The following is a 19,830-nucleotide window of genomic DNA, read 5'->3' as shown; positions in this document are numbered from 1 at the left end:
GCCAGAACACTTTTATCTCTATCACTTTTGAATAAGAGAGTGATAATGTATAGTCATTAACAGTTGTGTTTAATACTCTGTACACAGTTTTATGAGAAACGAACAAATTGTTTTTATTTATAAACATAGCTTTATTGCCTAAACCTGGCCCTGTTTTGTGTGTTGTGTTTGCTCTCTATTGCGTATGTTCTCTTGGCGGTTTTTACGACACCCCTTTCCTCTCCGTTACTGGTTCCACACGCCTCCTCCTCTCCCGGGGGAAACATCACGGTGAACCAGTGTCCTAACAGGACCCCTTGATATGCAGAGGAAACAGGAAACGTGTATTCTGTGAACCATGAGGTTGGAGTTTTATAATCCAAAGACAGGGAATGCAAGGCTTGCCACTTGTCAGGTCTTGCTTTCAGTCTGTATAATATAATGTAAAATGAGACTAGTGAAGGAATGACAGAACTGGGGGAGATGTGTGTTTTCCTCTGGTCAAACCTTATTCTGCTGTGAAACTTCAAACTAGTCTCCACTGCAAAGTATAGGTTATGGGGATGTGGGTAGTGAGTAATTTTGCTAACTCCTGCAAAGTCAGCACAGAGGAAGGAACAGAGATCCTGGGGCTTTCTGAGAAATTGTGTGTGTGTGTGTGTGTGTGTGCGTGTGTGTGTGTGCGTGTGTGTGTGTGTGTGTGTGTGTGCTTAACCACGTGAATTGGGACAATATAGTGAATGTCTAATACAACCAATAGAAAAATGTAGGCTACAACATGTTTTGTGTTTAGCTTATGTAGCTTGTATGTTGTAGATGTATATCTGTGTGTTTATCTTGTGATTGTTAATAGGCTACATTAAGCAATTTTATTACAAATTTTTTGTGGACTGGTTGTCCAGATCACACAGGGCCAGTGCAATGCACCCAACAGAGCATCTGGAAAAACATATCGAAACATCTGGCAAAACAGGTGATGGAGGCTAAAGCAAAGATGCTGTCGTGAAGAGGGATAGGCTACCATTCCTGAGAAGCACTAGCTTTATTTCAGCACCACACTGACAAGACAAACAGACAGACAGACAGACAGGCAGGCAGGCAGGCAGACAGACAGACAGACAGACAGACAGGCAGGCAGCACGGCCTGATGGGGCGTCGGACGTCGTCAGTCAGCTGACAGAGCGGTCTGAACGGAAGGTAAGAGCCGCGTCGACATCTTGATTTTGGAGTCGGAGGAGGACGAGAGTGAGTGTAACGTTCAAGAAACCCTCGATACAGTTCGTGTTAAAAACAAGTGCTGTGAAATTTCTATGACGTTAGTGGTGATTTTGAGGGGGATTCTGGGAAGACGACTGTGCGGAAGACCGATGGTAGCGGTGTCGCGATGCACTCATATCTGACCTGCAGTCGTGACAACGTTTGGCCGCCGTGTAGCCAATCAGCTGGGCTAGCTAGCTAGGCTAACGTTAGCCTGTGCTAGTTTAGCCGAGACAGTATTTTGATAACCATGGGCATTTTGGAGACGTGTCGTATTTTGGCTACAACTACAAAATGAAAGATGGTTCATGAAAATCACCTTGCCATCATTGGAATTGAGTGGTCCGGCGATAACCAGTCAGTGCAAGTTAGCTATCGTTACTGGACAGGCGGACATCTTGAGCGAACCTCAGCTAACTAGCTAACTTCACTAGCCAGGCTAGCAGCCGATGCTGATGGGAGCTGTGGCTGTGAGCTAAACATTTAATAGTGATGCTAGTAAGAGATATGTAGTCTCAAATTAATGCGGAATCTACCTCATTTAGAGAGGCCTCTTCGACTGTGCTCCATCAAGTCGGCCAAATCCTGTTTTGGCGGTGTGTGTAATGTTAGCTAGCTTATTAGGATGGATTTCTTTATAATGTGAAGTGACATTAGCTGCTATCCTGATATTGATGATTGACAAGTCAAGTATAACGTTTGTAGCTATCTGGAATGGACTAACGTTAGCCTGTGATTTGACAGCCCGTTGTGTCTCGGTAGAGGGTAGGATTTGGGCTATGCTGTTGGATCGATCCCTTTAATGTCGCCGTCCTTTAAAATATATGGTTAGTGGGATAAGAATAACGTCAATTTCAACACTCCAGTATCAGAGCCTCCATACATCTGGGTTCAGCAGCCGTGTGCGCATATCCTCCTACTAGTCTACAGTGATCACAGAGAGTAGACGAGTCGGTCTGCTCAAGAATTCTAGAAGCAGTAGAGTAGCTACATGTCGGTACAGACTCTTACACTCATAGGTTCAAGCCCCATGTACATTTATGACAACTATGCAGTATTTATTTATTTCAGTGTGTCTCTTTTCCCACGCAGGCGCATCATGGGCTGTGATGACTGAGAGGTTGCCATCATGATCGGAGGACTGTTCATCTACAACCACAAGGGGGAGGTCTTGATCTCCCGTGTCTACCGGGATGACATAGGGTGAGTCTTCTTTCTTCTTCTTCGGGTCTTTATTGACACACACAATTACCCAAGTGAGCGACGGCACACAGCACACACACATGCAGTTTTCAGGGGTCGCCGGAGGAAATTGTTCTCTCCATTTCTCCCATCCAAGCCGTTCTCCTCCAGGGGCAGCCAGGAGCAGTGGGCAGCCATCGTTCATGGTGCCCGGGGACCAAGTGCTCAGTCCAGGTCCTGGTCAGGGACAGGACTGAAGAGCATCTGTTCTTCTGCATGTTTTTCATATTGGGTTCTTTGGGAGGAAACCCTTGCGAACATGGGGAGAACATGCAAACTCCGCACAGAAAGGCCCTGAGACCTTCTTGCTGTGGGGCGACAGTACTAGGTACTGCCGCATGTGAACGATTTTGGGGTTCAGTGTCTTGATAACTTGGACACAATACCGGGAGCTGGGATCGAACCCGCATACCTTCCGAGCTACATGAGTGTACCGGGATGATGGGGTGAGTCCCGTCTAGAGGTGATCTTTCCTAGCGGCTGGGGAGGGGGGGGGGGGGGGGGGGGGGGGGTGTAGGTAGGTCTTTGGATAGGTGCAGTACACTTTGGAGGCATATCCCTAAGCAGGTATTTATGTTAAACTCCATGTACTCCCTAATCGGGCGTTGGGATTTGCATTTTTACATGTCGTCTTGTCTGTTGGTCACGACATGAGTCCATTGTTGGTGTGTGAGGTGTGTTAAGTAAGATAACAGCAGGTTCTCTGGTCCTGTTGGTGGCGCGCTGGCTGGGTGAAATGCCATGTCCTCGGCAGAGACGCCCCCCGGCTGAGCCTCCGTCAGCCAGCGCGCTGGTTGCTAGGTAACAAGGGCAGCGCTGCTAGCTGAGTGACCGGCCCGAGGTCGACGCCGGAAGAGGAGCTTGTCATGATTTCAGCACCCTGCGCAGTGTCCTCCCAATTGTTAATTACTCTGTGTGTGTCTGTGTGTGTGTGTGTGTGTTTGGCTCATGATGTTCTCCCCATATCCACCTCCTTTCGCTGCTTCTCCTCTTCTGTGGGTCTCTCTACCCTTTTGCGGGGGTCATTCATTTCTTTCCAAAACGGCAATCTACCAACTTCACCCCCATGCTGGCATGCCCAGCTCCCTGTTTCAATTCCAATCCAATAACTAATGTTTACATGTTACCGCCTGTGTAGTAGTTTAATCTATTCAATGAATGATGCTTACCTGTGCAAGGGGATGAGTCATAAGTGTTGCACAATGAAGCTGGGGCGTAATAATGGCTGAGCCTGAGAAAAACAACAGACTGTGGCTAACGCCCAGACAGAATCCTCCCCCACCTGGTGTCCTGTCTCTGTGAGGAATCTCCAGGACTAGAAGTTGAGATTCTCCATTATCATGGCTGGGGTGTGAATGTGATAAACCCATTTAATCTCCTGTTGTTTTATCCAAACAGCATGTTTGTTTGTTGTCTCTTTAAGCATAAACATGGTCAAATCCTCTCTCGCCCTGCTCATTCTTCATCCTATTCTATTTCTTTGTCTGTTTATTTGTCTGTGTGTCTAAGGTTCCCACCTGTCCCTCCTGCTGGGTCTGCGGCCGTAATAGAGCTGCGCGTCTCTAACCTCTCTGGTCTCCTCTGTCCCCTCCCCCAGGCGTAATGCGGTGGACGTGTGTCTCTAACCTCTCTGGTCTCCTCTGTCCCCGCCCCCAGGCGCGCGTCTCTAACCTCTCTGGTCTCCTCTGTCCCCGCCCCCAGGCGCAATGCGGTGGACGCGTTCCGCGTGAACGTGATCCACGCCCGGCAGCAGGTGCGCTCGCCCGTCAACAACATCGCCCGCACCTCCTTCTTCCACGTCAAGCGCTCCAACATCTGGCTGGCCGCCGTCACCAAGCAGAACGTCAACGCCGCCATGGTGTTCGAGTTCCTCTACAAGATGTGCGACGTCATGGCCGCCTACTTCGGCAAGATCAGCGAGGAGAACATCAAGAACAACTTCGTGTTGATCTACGAGCTGCTGGACGGTAAAACACCTTCAGCCGAGTAGGAAATACCACGGGGATCTGGGATGTTATGTGATTATTAAATGTTGCCAAAAATAATGTACTTGTGTGACCATTGGTTGACTTTACTGAATGCCATCTCTTTGTGTGTGTGCGTGCGTGCGTGCAGGTGTGTGTGTGTGTGTAGGTGTGTTTATTTACAGCGTGTTATTTACCTCTCTGTTTCTGAACCACCACTTTGCAGTAACTCCAGCTCCTGTAGCATTTTGTGGCGAAACGCTCGCGACACGGTCAGCCTCTCTGCTGTGCTGTTGTTTTTTTAGGTTTTGATTTTTATACCGTTAGATGAGAAAATCAAAACCTAAAGAAAATACAGCGCAGTTGTTGTCATGTGCCGACGTGTCCTTTTGAAGACGGTTTATAACTTTGATAGTGGTCCGGGCACAGCTGTCTGGTGTCCCATGACAGGATCATGTTGGGTGGGGAGCACTGGGGACCTCGGGCGGCCGACTCAACGTGAGCATCTTTGTAAAAAAGAGAATTGGGTCTCCACAGAATAAACCTGTAATAAATCAAGGACTGAACGAGGAAGACGGGTCTTTTCCAGGGCGCTGGTTCCTTAGGAGCGGCCCTTAGTCCGGTGAGCTCGTCGGTGTCTGACCCTCTCGGTTCTTCTCGGGCTGACGGTTCTCTCGCCCTGTAGAGATCCTGGACTTTGGGTACCCCCAGAACTCTGAGACAGGCGCTTTGAAGACCTTCATCACCCAGCAGGGCATCAAGAGCCAGGTGTGTAAACCCAGTACGACCGGGCAGATCCCCCGCTGGTTGACGTTAGCGTGGCTGCGACGTGTGGGCTAGCTGGCCGCAGCTGTCTGGACACTGGGTGTGAAGTGTGTAACGTCTGGTCTGTCTGCTCCCTCTGTCTCCGCTCCTCAACGGGCTCCGTGGTCGTCGCTGGTCTCCTGAACCTCCTGTCCTCCAGCACCATGTAAGTACTCCTCGTTGAGATGCGTTAATCATTTTTGGAACGTATGAAGAGCTATGTTCTGACAGGATAGCATACCTTTCTTTCTCCCTCCTTCCTCTCTCCTCCACCTCCTCTCCTCTCCCCCCCTCCTTCCTCTCTTCTCCCTCTCTCTCCCCCCCCCCCCCCTCCTTCCTCTCTTCTCTCTCCTCTCTCTCCATCTCCTCTCCTCTCTCCCCCTCCTTCCTCTCTCTCCCTCATCCCCTCTCCCTTTCTCCTTTCGGAAAAAATCCTATGGATGTAAGTTCAATGGTAATAAATTAATTCTGATTCTGATTCCTCTCTCCCTCCTTCCTCTCCTCTCCCTCCTTCCTCTCCTTTCTCCCTCTCTCTCCCTCCTTCCTCTCCTCTGCCTCCTTCCTCTCCTCTCTCTCTCTCTCTCTCTCTCTCTCTCTCCCTCCCTCCTTTCTCTCCTCTCTCTCTCCCCCTCCTTCCTCCTCTCTCTCTCCTCTCCTACCTGTGCTCCTGTGTGTCAGACTAAGGAGGAGCAGTCTCAGATCACCAGCCAGGTGACCGGTCAGATCGGCTGGCGTCGAGAGGGCATCAAGTACCGCCGCAACGAGCTCTTCCTGGACGTGCTGGAGAGTGTCAACCTGCTGATGTCTCCACAAGGTTAAAAACACACACACACACACACACACACAACACCTGTTGACCCCTGCTGCGTGGTTGTTGACCCCTGCTGCCCCTCGTCCTCCCAGGCCAGGTCCTGAGCGCCCACGTCTCCGGGCGCGTGGTGATGAAGAGCTACCTGAGCGGGATGCCCGAGTGCAAGTTCGGCATGAACGACAAGATCGTCATCGACAAGCAGGGCAAGAGCGCGACCACTGACGAGGCGGCCAAGAGGTGAGCGTCCCACGCCACGGAGACCAGCTGGAACAGGATGACTACGCTCACAGGACTCCCCGCCCCAGATATATTCCTCTCTTCATGATTTTTCTGTGTACTAAAAGATGCACGGTACCGTCTTGCTTCAAAATGGCGCTAGGAAGGCGACTAATAATGTATCGGTCACTTGTATTGGGTTGCTTGCATGCGCTTCTTACATGTTGATTTGAACTGTACAATGCAGAACGTTCAAAGCAGGATATGTAGGTACTGTAGGAAGAGGGAGTGGAGGAATCCAGGTTAAGGGAAGGCTGAATAGCTTGCTTGTGTTACACAGCTTGTACATGACTGGAAAGTTGACTGTTGGTTGCATTAAAGGTGCTATAGATAATATTTTTATATAGACAAATCATTAAAAAAAAAGAAAATTACATACATCCACAGAGCTTTGGTGTGGAATAAAAGTATTGCTTTTCCCCAAAAAAGATATTGATTATGAATTTGATGGGGCCTAAATGAATGTTGAATGTTTGAGATGTCTGAGGTTTGGCTCCCACCTCCAACAAGGCTGTTGAGCCATAGTATTACGACGTTGGTACCACACAGTATCTCTGTGTCGGGAGCGATCAGAATAGTAATACTATTGGCTCATGAGCCTTGTTAGTTTTTTTTTTACGTTTATTTTTATGATTAGTCTACAAAAGTTGTATCTACAGCACCTTTAAATCATTTACATTTTTATCAGCTCTTTGAAGTGAATGCATGTAGTCAAGTCATTGTGGAACACATCACTGGGCTTGTGGATTCATGCTCCTAGCTCTTGTATAAGGCTTGTTTTGGGCTCACGCAGAGCGCTTCACAAGTGTTTTCCTCACCGGTATCTTTCCCCTTGGTTTGTGTTTTATTTCCTCCCTCTCTGTGCTGGACCTCAGTGAGTTAGGGGGCAGCGAGCTCACTTGGTCAGTCTGCTCTCTGCATCCTCAGTCTGCTGTGTGTCTCTGTGTGTGTCCGTGTCTGTGTGTGTGTTAGTGCGTGCGCGCGCGCACCCACGCTGTCCTAACGTGTCTCCAAACAGCCTACTAGTCACAGGACATGCAAGTCAGACAACCTGTATGTTTTGACTGATTTGCATGGCTCAGTAGATATGTTTGTTTGTTTGCTTGTTTGTTTGTGTGGATTTTTCTGGATGAACCCAAACAGTGTTGGAGCTCAGTGTGGCTCGACTACAAGACTTGTGTTAGCTGTGTTAGCAAGACTGTGTGAGCTTATTTTCACCATCACCTGGACTGTGTTGTTGTTGCCATAGACTAGATCAGGTTTGTCCCCTGACCGTGTGAGTGCGATGGGTCCGTTAGTCTGTGTCTGCGTCTCAGTCCCGTCATCTTAACTGGACACCAGACCGTTGTGGTACTGTGTATAGCTGTGAGTCCATAAGCCCAAATCTGCTTGTGATGTTGTCATCACGGCGGCCGACTATTCCACCTCTCTAGTGTTCACTAACGTTCCCCAGGGTCTATATATAGGGGCCGTAGATTGTGATGAGTCATCAGTTTTCCCTCGCACTTTCTTTTCACACTTCCTTTTTTTTTCCCCCACCTCCAATAATCCCTCTCTCTCTCCCTCCGTTACTCCCCCCCCAGTGGGAAGCAGTCTATAGCCATCGACGACTGCACATTCCACCAGTGTGTGCGTCTCAGCAAGTTTGACTCGGAGCGCAGTATCAGCTTCATCCCACCGGATGGAGACTACGAGCTCATGAGGTCAGACTCTTTTTGTGTTGTGTGTTGTATGTGTGTGTGGGGGGCAGTTTGTGTAACTGTGTGTGAGGGTGTGTGTGTGTATCTGTATGTGTGTGTGTGTGGGTGGGTGGGTGGGCTGGCGTGTTTGTGTCCCGCTGAGTTAATGTGTCCCAGACTCCCAATATATTTCCTGTGTATCTCCTTTGGGATTAAAGGTGCAGTGTGCGGTTTGGTGTAGAAGCACTTTTTATCATATTTTTTACAATACTCATAACATCCCGACAGCAGTCAATAAATAAATGATCTGTGGAATTCACAGGACTGTAATAAGTGCGTCCAGTCATTTTGAGTTGCCAGCTTGAAATGATTGGATGGCTTACCTGCCTGTCAACCTACCTACGTGCCTAGCCAGTGTCATTTGTTTTCTCCCAGTTTGGAGGAGTGGCTTTGGAGAGAGGCCTGAAGGTTGGGCCAGGGATTTTGTCCGTTGCATATAAAAAAAAGCTTTCTAAGTTTAACAGGAAATCACAAACTGCATACTGCACCTTAAAGTGTGTGCTTGCCTATTCTCTGGGATTAAATGTGTGCTTGCCTATTCTCTCCAGGTACCGAACCACCAAGGATATTATCCTGCCCTTCCGGGTCATTCCATTGGTCAGGGAGGTGGGCCGTACCAAGCTGGAGGTCAAGGTGGTCATCAAGTCCAATTTCAAGCCCTCACTCCTGGCTCAGAAAATCGAGGTACAGTAGGGATACAGGTTAATTTGTCTTGGTGCAGTAACAGTGGTTGATGTGGGGGGCTGTGAATGGCTACTTGGTAGAAGTGGTCTGAAGTCCTTCTTTCACATATACCCCCCCCCCCAGGTGCGCATCCCAACCCCTCTCAACACTAGTGGTGTCCAGGTCATCTGCATGAAGGGCAAGGCCAAGTACAAGGCCAGCGAGAACGCCATCGTCTGGAAGTGAGTTCTCATCATATACCTTCCTGTAGCCAATGCACTTAATGAAGTTAAGAGTTTGGAAAAGGGCTTTGCTTTCTCAATACGATGGAAACTGACATTGAATTAAATAGGTCTGCATGTAATAAAGGGATTGGCTGCGTTGATGTCTGGATTACTGGAAGAGAACCACAGCCTTGTCTTCTCTGACAGGCCCGCGATGCCGCTAGCGTTCTCATAAAACCAAAACAGATGACATCTCAGTGTTAACATTCTTCTGTTTAGTAGTGGTTTTGTTCATATCCCTATGTTTAGAGCCGTGAATAGTGAATATAAGCCTGAGGCCTAGTCTGTGCTTGTTTGTACAGTAGTGTGTGTTCTGAAGGGTGACTCTCCCTCCCTCTCTCCCTCCCTCCTCTCTCTCTCTCTCTCTCTCTCTCTCTCTCTCTCTCTCTCTCTCTCTCTCTCTCTCTCTCTCTCTCTCTCTCTCTCTGCAGGATCAAGCGCATGGCGGGGATGAAGGAGTCTCAGATCAGCGCTGAGATCGAGCTGCTTCCCACCAACGACAAGAAGAAGTGGGCCCGCCCCCCCATCTCCATGAACTTTGAGGTGAACTCAGTCAACATTTACATGTGGTCTCACTGGTCCACTTCCATGTGGTCTTACTGGTCCACTTCCATGTGGTCTTACTGGTCCACTTCCATGTGGTCTTACTAGTCCACTTCCATGTGGTCTTACTAGTCCACTTCCATGTGGTCTTCCTGGTCCACTTCCATGTGGTCTTACTAGTCCACTTCCATGTGGTCTTACTGGTCCACTTCCATGTGGTCTTACTAGTCCACTTCCATGTGGTCTTACTAGTCCACTTCCATGTGGTCTTACTGGTCCACTTCCATGTGGTCTTCCTGGTCCACTTCCATGTGGTCTTACTAGTCCACTTCCATGTGGTCTTACTGGTCCACTTCCATGTGGTCTTACTGGTCCACTTCCATGTGGTCTTACTAGTCCACTTCCATGTGGTCTTACTAGTCCACTTCCATGTGGTCTTACTAGTCCACTTCCATGTGGTCTCACTGGTCCACTTCCATGTGGTCTTACTAGTCCACTTCCATGTGGTCTTACTAGTCCACTTCCATGTGGTCTTACTGGTCCACTTCCATGTGGTCTTACTAGTCCACTTCCATGTGGTCTTACTAGTCCACTTCCATGTGGTCTTACTAGTCCACTTCCATGTGGTCTTACTGGTCCACTTCCATGTGGTCTTCCTGGTCCACTTCCATGTGGTCTTCCTGGTCCACTTCCATGTGGTCTTCCTGGTCCACTTCCATGTGGTCTTCCTGGTCCACTTCCAGACCCCCATCTGGAGTCATGTCAGGTTCTTCATCCTTGGGGGAGTTCGAGTTTAAATTTGTCCCCATTTAATTTGTTGGAGCAAAGGAGCATAAAACGAGCAACATGGAACATATAAACTCCACACGGATCATAATGGCACACAGTTGTAGTGAATTCACAGTTATAGTGAATACACAGTTATAGTGAATACTAGGGCTGGCCCGAGTAATTTCACTATTCCAATATTCGTTCGGTAGGTTCGTATTCTGAGCTCAGTTCAGTATTCAGAGCTTGTTTTTTGTTTTGTTTTGTTGTCCCGATAGTCCAGACCGATACCAACGTCGTCACAACGCTACACTGAGTGACTCGCGAAAGCGAGACAGAACAAGCGGATTTCATGCTTGTGTTTCCTCCCTGTTCAGTTTCAGGGTCAGGGTTGGGTGTGTAGGGTCAGGTTTAGGTGTGTAGGGTCAGGGTTGGGTGTGTAGGGTCAGGGTTAGGTGTGTAGGGTCAGGGTTAGGTGTGTAGGGTCAGGGTTAGGTGTGTAGGGTCAGGGTTAGGTGTGTAGGGTCAGGGTTAGGTGTGTAGGGTCAGGGTTAGGTGTGTAGGGTCAGGGTTAGGTGTGTAGGGTCAGGGTTAGGTGTGTAGGGTCAGGGTTAGGTGTGTAGGGTCAGGGTTAGGTGTGTAGGGTCAGGGTTGGGTGTGTAGGGTCAGGGTTAGGTGTGTAGGGTCAGGGTTAGGTGTGTAGGGTCAGGGTTAGGTGTGTAGGGTCAGGGTTAGGTGTGTAGGGTCAGGGTTAGGTGTGTAGGGTCAGGGTTAGGTGTGTAGGGTCAGGGTTGGGTGTGTAGGGTCAGGGTTGGGTGTGTAGGGTCAGGGTTAGGTGTGTAGGGTCAGGGTTAGGTGTGTAGGGTCAGGGTTAGGTGTGTAGGGTCAGGGTTGGGTGTGTAGGGTCAGGGTTAGGTGTGTGGGGTCAGGGTTAGGTGTGTAGGGTCAGGGTTAGGTGTGTAGGGTCAGGGTTAGGTGTGTAGGGTCAGGGTTAGGTGTGTGGGGTCAGGGTTAGGTGTGTAGGGTCAGGGTTAGGTGTGTAGCACACGCACCGAAGGAATAATGGAATACTTGAATTACTGGGGGCCAGCCGTAGTAGTGAATACAAAGTATATATATTCATAAGGCTGACCCCCATCATACAGTAGACCCCCTAGTGATGGCCGTGTACCACAGCGCAGACGAACATGGCTCAGCGTTCCCATCCTCTCTCACAGGTGCCCTTCGCGCCGTCCGGCCTGAAGGTTCGCTACCTGAAGGTGTTCGAGCCCAAGCTGAACTACAGCGACCACGACGTCATCAAATGGGTGCGCTACATCGGCCGCAGCGGGATCTACGAGACGCGGTGCTAGCGGCCCTCGTCCTGCAGGGGGCAGCAAGGAGACATGGACCGAGGAGGAGAGAACAATTGGCGAGGCGTCATCTCTCTTTTTTCCGTCTTTTACATGTGCTGGTGTACAAATGGGGTGGGGCGGGGGGATTTCAGAAGTGCTGAAAACACTCATGTAGATGATGCTAACATGTTCTGTGGACAGAAACATCTGCTTCTGTAAAAAAAAAGGTGGTGTGGGTGTTCTCTGCCACGCCGCGTGTGTCGCTGTATCGTCCTGTCGTGGGTGGTCGTCCCCTCCGTCGTCCGGCTGAGCATCTTATCTGTGGTCCCCCCCCCCCGGTGCTGGAGTAGATGTTCTTTAATCGTAGCACTTAGCTCGCATCACAACCTCACGCCCCCCTCCCCGTCCCCGCCAATCATGTCTCCCTGACCCCGCCCCCTCATCTCATTACTGGTGTAATCACTATTTTAGCCTAGCGCCTAGTTATTTCTTAGGGATGCATCGAAGACGTCATAATATTTTTCCTGTACATGTTAGTGTTTTTGTTTTTGCTGTCCCCAGTGTTGTGAGCTGTCTGCTTGTTTAGTGCCCTGTGTGTCCTCGCACGCCCATTCCATCACTCACTTGCACTTAACAACCATCTTTCCTTTTCCAATAGTTGTTAACTTTCATTATTGTAATAATTCCTCGTATTGATGCAGATTATAATGAAGAGTTGTTGCTGTGGTATCTGTTGTCGCTTTTTTCGTGTCAGTGCTGCAGATTTCTTCTGTGTGACCAAAACTGCCAGTATGAGAAACAAAAGTCTGATAAAAGACCAGGATGTGTCTGAACACAGTATATACATATATAAACACATTTCTCTATTGTTTGAAAAGGGTATGTAGACGAGCTACTGGATGGAGCTTATCCCGTGTTTGCTGTGGGTTCTGGTGTCTGATTGGCGGTGGAGCTGACCTGCGTGTTCGCTGTTCAGCGTAGTGTCAGGAGCCTGTGCTCTTTCAGACTCTGTACTTTAGCATATGAATCAGTCTAGCTGGAGCTCGTGAACCCCCCCCCCCCCATGCACTGAGTCCCCTTGTTTACAACTTTATCCTAAGATCAGTTTGCTGAAGGTATTTACTTATGGCTTATTGTTGTGAGTGTGTTACCAGAGAGAGAGGGAGTGTGTACAGAACGTCTCGGACTAGCCGTGGACCAGGGCTGAGTTTCCCAGAGGCATCGTAGCGCTACGTTCATCGTAGCGCCATGATGAACTCCGTAGCTTATGATGAACGTAACGCTACGATGCCTCTGGGAAACTCAACCCAGACTTGTCGGCATTTCAAGCAGCCGTTCCTCTTGTCTTGGTGAGAAAGGCAGGCAGGGATGACATCTCGGCCGCTACATGTGATACAGAGCTTGGATTTTGTGCATCAGATTGGCTGAGCATCACAAATGGTAGTTGTGACATTATCGCTACATTTTTTCCTTTTTTAATTTTTTTTAATTCTTCGATGCCTCACACTATAGTTTTCTTATTCAACACTGTGTCCTGTCAACTGGAATGTGGTTTCCAACATCTCCTGGTCGAGTCCTTAGGCTCAGCAGCTTCAGTGTTTGATCTCCATTTAACTTTGTGATCGTCAACGTAATCCTAATAAAAAAGGTGTAACCAATGAGATCCAGCATGAGCTTTTTTTCCCCCTCGCAACCCACGTTCTATTTTCTGTACAATCAAACAAAACTTGACAATGTTTACTGATGTATGCATTTTAAAGGGATAGTGCACTCAAAATCTGTCATCTTGACTAGCTGACTCCAGAGTGGCTGAATGACTATACATGCAGTACTACACACTTTCAGCTATGTATTATTTTTTAATTTGTCTTCCCATTTGATTCTAGAAATGTCACAAACTCTGACGGTACAAGGCATCCAAGTTACCAAAGTAGGTAGCTAAAACTGCCAGCTTTAGTTAAGATGGGTTTGTTTGTAAAGTTGTATAAGTCTGGAATAATTGTTGAATTAAATGTGAAGCTATGAAGGGAATGCTTGGAATTGTTGGTGTGTGTGTGGGGAGGGGGGTGACTACAAAATACCCTGCTTGTTTGTAATGAAAAGTAAACTGAGTTGGGGTACAGAGTGGCTGTTTGAAGAAGTCGGATTGTGAATGTTTGGTGTGGACGGACAGATGAATGGATGGATGAGTAATTAAATTCTCATTTTTCAGGGAGCCATGAAAGCAGATCTGTCGTCTCAACCTGTTTTTTTCACTCCCCCCTTCCGCCTTCCCTCCCTGTATTCCCTCGCTCTTACCCCGGGTGAGTGACACGGAGGGGTCGAGGAGGCCCGAGTTCCGCAGTCCGTTGGCGCGCGGCCAGACCCCGGGCCCCCAGCCAGCTCCAGAGAAGGGTGGGAGTTAATGAGACCGCCATTCAGGTGCCCTGAAACCACCACTCTAATCTTAGCATGAGGGATGGCGAGTGTCTGACCCCGGCGACGTCATACCGCACAGGCCCCGTCGTCAAACCCGAACCGGTCGTCTGCTGTGTGGCGTGACTGTTGTGCAGACTGACAATCCCTCCAGATCCTTTTACGTCTGCCTTTTAAAGGCAACGACCAAGTGATCAAATGGCCATAATTCAATTGGTGGAATACAGAGCGGCAACAAAGGCACTTTTGTAAAGCCCGATGCTTGAATTGATTATTTCATGCACTATTACACAACGTCCAATGCCCCGTTGTATGCGTTGAAATTCCCGGGGTCCTCTATTTAAAACCACAGGCTGTCCCGGGGCCTTCCTAAGGTCAGCTTGACTGATTGGGTTGGTGTGCAACTGTGGACCACTTGGCTCAGCCGACCAAGGGTAATGCCAAATTGTTTGGTTGCCAAAATTTAAATCTCATTCCGGACCATGGGTTTTTCTAATGAGAGAACTCTTGACATGGAGAATTTGATGGCTTTTTAAAAAATGCCAGTGTATGCACTTAACGAAGGTGAACAAGGTTGCTGAGAAGACCTGATGCAGCCACCCTGCCAGTGAGGTGACCTGAAGCCTAGTGCCACTTTGTGTGTCCCAATAGCAGATGGTGAAAGACCGCTCTGATGTGCTGTCATGGCAAGGTGGAGTCCCAGTGTAGCCTATCAATCTACTGGGAAACGGGCATTTTGTATTCTATCGTGCTGTAGCCATTGACTTGAATCTTATTAAACCCATCTTGATTAAACGTGATTGATTGTAGTCTGAGTGTCTGGAAGTAAAATAACGAGAGCTTGATAATGAGGATGGGTCTCATATCTGGGTTGTCTACAGTCCACGGTTGTGTAAGGAACGAATATATACTAACGCTTTTTCACTCTAAATTCGACTGACCTTATCCTTCATTTTTGTTGAGAGGAGTTGCCAACAGGAAACCCGGACTGTTTGAACAGATGCTGGATATAGGATCCCGCGCGTAAAGAAGAACGCGCGCATCTGGAACCAAGTATCTGTGACAACATTCTCCGCAGAACCCACCTGCAGCATCCACGATGGTACTGCGCGCCACAGGCATCCACAGCCAGGTGACGAAAACAGACCTCGCAGACTTGCAAAACTTGAATATAGGCTACTTGTATATTTTGGAAATAATGGCATCATCAAAATGAAAAATACATTGCCTTTTTCATTTACAAACTCATAGGCCTCACGGAAGCCCTTAAACAAGATTCGTTTCGTGGTGAAACAGTCGACACTGTTTATGAGCTCGATAATTCAGTTCAAAGACCTAAACTGTGTGCTCTGAAGCCATTGACCCCATCTAGCTACCCCAAATGCGCGCAGTTTGAGACCATGTGGGAATAAAATAGTAGGTACAGCAATTGTTTGAAAACTGGGCGGTACTGTCGCTGCCCCACCACTGACATGCCCCTATCGTGGCTTGCCGACCGACACCTGATCCTCTCGACGCACCAGGATTTTGTCTAGTTTTAAAATAAACAGAATCTGCGATGGAGGATTGATCATGAACCAAGCGCAAACGTTGGTGGCAGTAACCGCAACAATTTTGGAGGAAAAGCGCGTGGAGAGTAGGCAACGATGAGAGTTTGATGGGAGGAGAGGTGCACTTGGAGCTCTAGTTTTGACCAAATGCACAAATATTTGATCCGTTTGGGCTTCACGTTGGACGCAGTTTGCTCGGGGGGAAAAGATCCTCACGTTGTATGATAATTGTATTATAACACACATACGCGTAACATGCCAGAGATGAATTTTCATATTTGACAATAATTCAACTCTTGCATTCAGAAGAATGTGCTCTGAAGTCTGAAGTGTAAACGAGAGAGTGCAGGTAGCCCACGAGAGGAGGAGCAGTCCGGGGTAGAGCTGACCATGAATTCGCTGAGAGACTTGACGCCCGGAGCGCGCGGGACTAGTTTTATACTTTTATTAATGTTCACGGTCCTAGATTGGGTCGGCGGGATCCCAACGTGGAGGAAGGAGATGGTAGGCTATTTGTACCATAATAACTAATAGGAGTGTCACAAGAACCAGCATGTGCTTGCATCTTTAGAACATTTTTCTTGAATTCTATTCTAATAGCCTATTCTGTTTTGGCAGAACTAATTTTAACATAGGCTACATTGGCAAAGTTTCCTGATCAATTTGTAAATCAGTGTTCATACAGTATTATGTGAAAGAATGAAAAAGAATGATTGGGCTGTTGGAAGTAAATGGGAGGGGGGAGCTCTACCTATGGTTCTGCTCGCATGTGGGTGACAGATATTTCTGTAGCTAGATCGAGAGAGAACGCCAAAGAGGAGTGGATGCGTTGCACATCTGTATAGAATTAAGTTGTGAATTTGGTTCCCTTTTTTCAACGTTTGCCACGTCAGTGTTTTTCCATTACTGGTATACATGGTATACATACATATCCTATGGTGCAGAAATGCTATTGTAATTGATCTCCAAATTAATTTATCATCTCCCAATTAAGTCTAAAACGTTCACGTGATCTGCACTATCCTGATGGTTCAGATGGTTCTTCATACACAGAACAGAATGTGAGCTCGCGAGATTAAGATGGTTTTACGAGGCTAGATCTTCTGCTCCATCTTGTCAACGGTCCTTTGCTGCATCCTGTACCAGCTGTTTTTCCCCATCCTCCTAGGGATCTGGTGTGGTGTCTGAAGGGCCTCATGTGGAGACCTTTAGCTCTGTGCATCCTCTGTCAGGATCAACACTGAGCCGGTCCAAACGCTATGCCATCAACCCCCTCGGCCACAAATGGGAGCACTTCAACATCACGTACAAGTGAGAAAGATGGGTTGGAGAGGGAATTTAAACTGACTGGAGCAGATACAAAATCTTTTGGCATAGCAGTGTGTGGTTGCCTGATGTGCATAACATATTTCTGACTAAGTATTTGCATGCAGATAGCTTCATTGAAAACAGATGCTGACAATGCATGTTTGTAGGGATCTGAGTTTTTGTGATCATGCTTTCCTGGGGTAAACTGTGTCTCTCTGCCCTGTCGTGTTGCACACATTTTGTCAGGATCACCAAGTTCCCCAATACTCTGAACAAAGATGACACCCGCAAAGCCATCAGCATCGCCTTCACCAAGTGGAGCGACGTCTCCCCTCTCTCCTTCACCGAAATCACCAACCCCAACAAGAGCGCTGACATCATCATTGGTGAGACTGAAATCAGTACCAAGATCCAGCAGATGGAAGTGGGCCTCGGTCGTTAAAGTTGGGATGTTCCTTTCATTAACTGTGTGTGTGTGTGTGTGTTTGTTTGTCAGGTTTCTACACATTTAATCACACGGACTGCTGGTGGTCTCCGCTGCACCCCTGTTTCGACGGGCTGAACGGGGAGCTGGCCCACGCCTTCCTGCCCCCCCGCGGGGAGATCCACTTTGACAACCACGAGTTCTGGATCCTAGGGAAGTCCCGCTTCAGCTGGAAACAAGGTGCAGAAGGACAGTACCATACCGTGTGTGTGTGTGTGTGTGTGTGTGTGTGTGTGTGTCAGCAGAACAGTTTGAATAGTGTATAGAGTAGGCTATACGTGTTCCTATCTCCCTGTCTCTGTGGTACTTTCATGTGGTTCATGCTCTTCCCTTTTGTTTTGTTTTTTAAATCCCAGGTGTGTGGTTGAATGACCTGGTACAGGTAGCGGCTCACGAGATCGGTCACGCCCTCGGTCTGTGGCACTCCCGGGACCCTCAGGCCCTGATGCACCCCAACGCCACCTACACCGGCCAGCGCAACATCGCCCAGGACGACATCTGGGGCATTCAGCGTCTCTATGGTAACTTGAGGGCCTTTTCACACTACGGTCCGGAGGCACATCGGTGTGGAATGCTCTTTACTGACCGCTCAGACGCAGCAGCTGTCCGAGGACCCAGTCAGATGAGGTGTATCCTAAATCTACTTTAGTGTTGTCACCCACAGCTAAATCAATACTCTGGGAACTCATGGTGTCATTATTTTACCCAGCGGGAACTTCAGACGTGGCATTCGGATAAAAGCATCCAGGGATGATAATTGTAACAGATCACACAGTTTTCAGTAAGAATACATAACATGATATGCAATGGGATCAACTTATAAGTACATTTGTTCGGCTGGCACAAAGCTGTTTGTTTATTTTGTGTGGTAATATTGCAGGATGCGTGGACAAGAGGCGCGTGTGTGATCCGTGGGCTCGCCTCGGCTTCTGCGAGAGGAGGAGGAGCTTCATGAAGAAACACTGCGCTCGCCGCTGTGACCTCTGCTACGGTGAGACGGACTCCTACTGTCGAGATCTACCGTAGCCTGTAGGGTTTCATGGACGTTGGAACAAAAAAAGTGTCTGAATTATAGTGTTTTTCGGCGGACTCTGATCAGATGTGAGAGCGATGTGTGATTTATTATGGATTAAAAAATGGGTTGAAAAATGTTTAAACTGCGTGCTATGAAGCTAACATTCAGGCTGCAGCTTGTCCGTCAACTCTTTGGCTCTTAGTCTGCTTTTGTCCTCAGTTGATTTTTCCGTAAGTCGGGGCATACCATCCTGTGGGGGGAGGGGTGCCTGTTTTATCAGAACATTCCTAGCAGAGCGCTCTCTTCCTGCAGAGCCCCTGGAGACGGTCACCACGCCAACTCCACCTCCTGCCAATGTCAAGATCAAAATGGTTCCTCGTGGGAAGGTGGTGGGCTTCCGCTGTGGGACAAAAACCCCCAGCTCGCCTCCTAAAGTCAGGTGAGTCCGGTTCACGACCTCAGACTTATCACACGTCAAAGCCCGGCATTTGAATCTAAATCCACCACAAAATTATTATTTATCATGTAATACTCTTTCACACATTACATGACAGTTCTGTCAATGATTTCCTGCTGCTCTTCTCATCTTCGTGGGGTCTGGTGTTCTTGGTTCCAGCTGGTACAAAGATGGAGAGCAGTTGCTTACCTCCATCCCTGGCTACATCATCATGAAGGACCGCGATCTCCGCATCGTCGCCAACGAGTTCAACGAGGGCATTTACACCTGCCGGGTCCATCGCAGCGGCAACATTGTCTCAGCCAACTCCTGGTCCATCCGGCTGAAGCCCGAGCCGGCCTCCAACACCTGAGTCACGGGACGAGCGGCCATGTTGCTGTAGCTAGTGTAGCATGACTGAAGGGAGGAAATACCAACGTTAATTAAATGAAGTAGGGCCTGCTCAAATGCTTTTATTCAAAGTGTTTCGATCCACTGTGGTGATGCTCTTCAGGTCTTCAAGGTTGAACAGCCACAGCGCCCAGACATGTTCTGAAGACCCCAGCTCCCCTCAGAAAGCACACGTTATGTCCTGTATAGACCCTACCGGAGCACTAGTTTGAATTCAGATGTGCGGAATGGATCAGACCAAAGGGCTAGAGTTGTTCACCCTTTAAATGTGATGACTGACTCCATTTCTATACTGTTATTATTGTATTGATGCACCTCACTGTATAGCCAGCTGGTTTAAACTCTGAAACTGTCCAGAGCAGAGTTGATACTTCCAGGTATTGTGTTCCTTGAGATAGTATAATTGTTTTTACTATATTTTGAGAGGATTGAAAGAATTGAAAACACGATGCAGCTGTCCCTGTGTATATTTTATTACAATGTTTTATACCATGTTATCTTGTCTGGTATCAGCTTTAGAAAAATGGAACAGTTTCCCCCAAGTATG

The 19,830-nt window shown here is 48.2% G+C and overlaps 2 protein-coding genes across 3 annotated transcripts; both read left to right on the top strand.

Moving 5' to 3' along the window:
* The first annotated feature begins 1,167 nt into the window (after window positions 1-1,167).
* On the top strand, window positions 1,168-13,813 carry ap2m1b (adaptor related protein complex 2 subunit mu 1b). Its single transcript, XM_084437891.1, has 11 exons — window positions 1,168-1,224; window positions 2,329-2,439; window positions 4,180-4,445; window positions 5,128-5,210; window positions 5,925-6,060; window positions 6,150-6,294; window positions 7,917-8,036; window positions 8,621-8,756; window positions 8,880-8,977; window positions 9,451-9,562; window positions 11,548-13,813. The coding sequence occupies exons 2-11, from the start codon at window positions 2,366-2,368 to the stop codon at window positions 11,680-11,682; spliced, it is 1,305 nt and encodes a 434-aa protein (XP_084294017.1). The 5' UTR covers window positions 1,168-1,224; window positions 2,329-2,365; the 3' UTR covers window positions 11,683-13,813.
* A 1,245-nt stretch (window positions 13,814-15,058) lies between these two features.
* mmp23bb (matrix metallopeptidase 23bb) lies at window positions 15,059-19,648 on the top strand. Of its 2 annotated transcripts, none has more exons than XM_084448992.1 (8): window positions 15,059-15,211; window positions 16,798-16,940; window positions 17,184-17,323; window positions 17,434-17,601; window positions 17,778-17,942; window positions 18,302-18,412; window positions 18,749-18,875; window positions 19,053-19,648. In XM_084448992.1, the coding sequence occupies exons 1-8, from the start codon at window positions 15,179-15,181 to the stop codon at window positions 19,243-19,245; spliced, it is 1,080 nt and encodes a 359-aa protein (XP_084305118.1). In that variant the 5' UTR covers window positions 15,059-15,178; the 3' UTR covers window positions 19,246-19,648. The 2 variants fall into 2 exon arrangements, with proteins under 2 accessions (XP_084305118.1, XP_084305117.1); XM_084448991.1 differs by lacking the exon at window positions 15,059-15,211 and adding an exon at window positions 16,019-16,133.
* The last annotated feature ends 182 nt before the right edge of the window (window positions 19,649-19,830 follow it).

Source organism: Borostomias antarcticus (assembly GCF_949987555.1).
Source record: "Borostomias antarcticus genome assembly, chromosome: 1".
Lineage (NCBI taxonomy): Eukaryota > Metazoa > Chordata > Actinopteri > Stomiiformes > Stomiidae > Borostomias > Borostomias antarcticus.
Note: the sequence above shows the minus strand (reverse complement) of the source record. Positions and strands in the feature narration are given on the sequence as shown.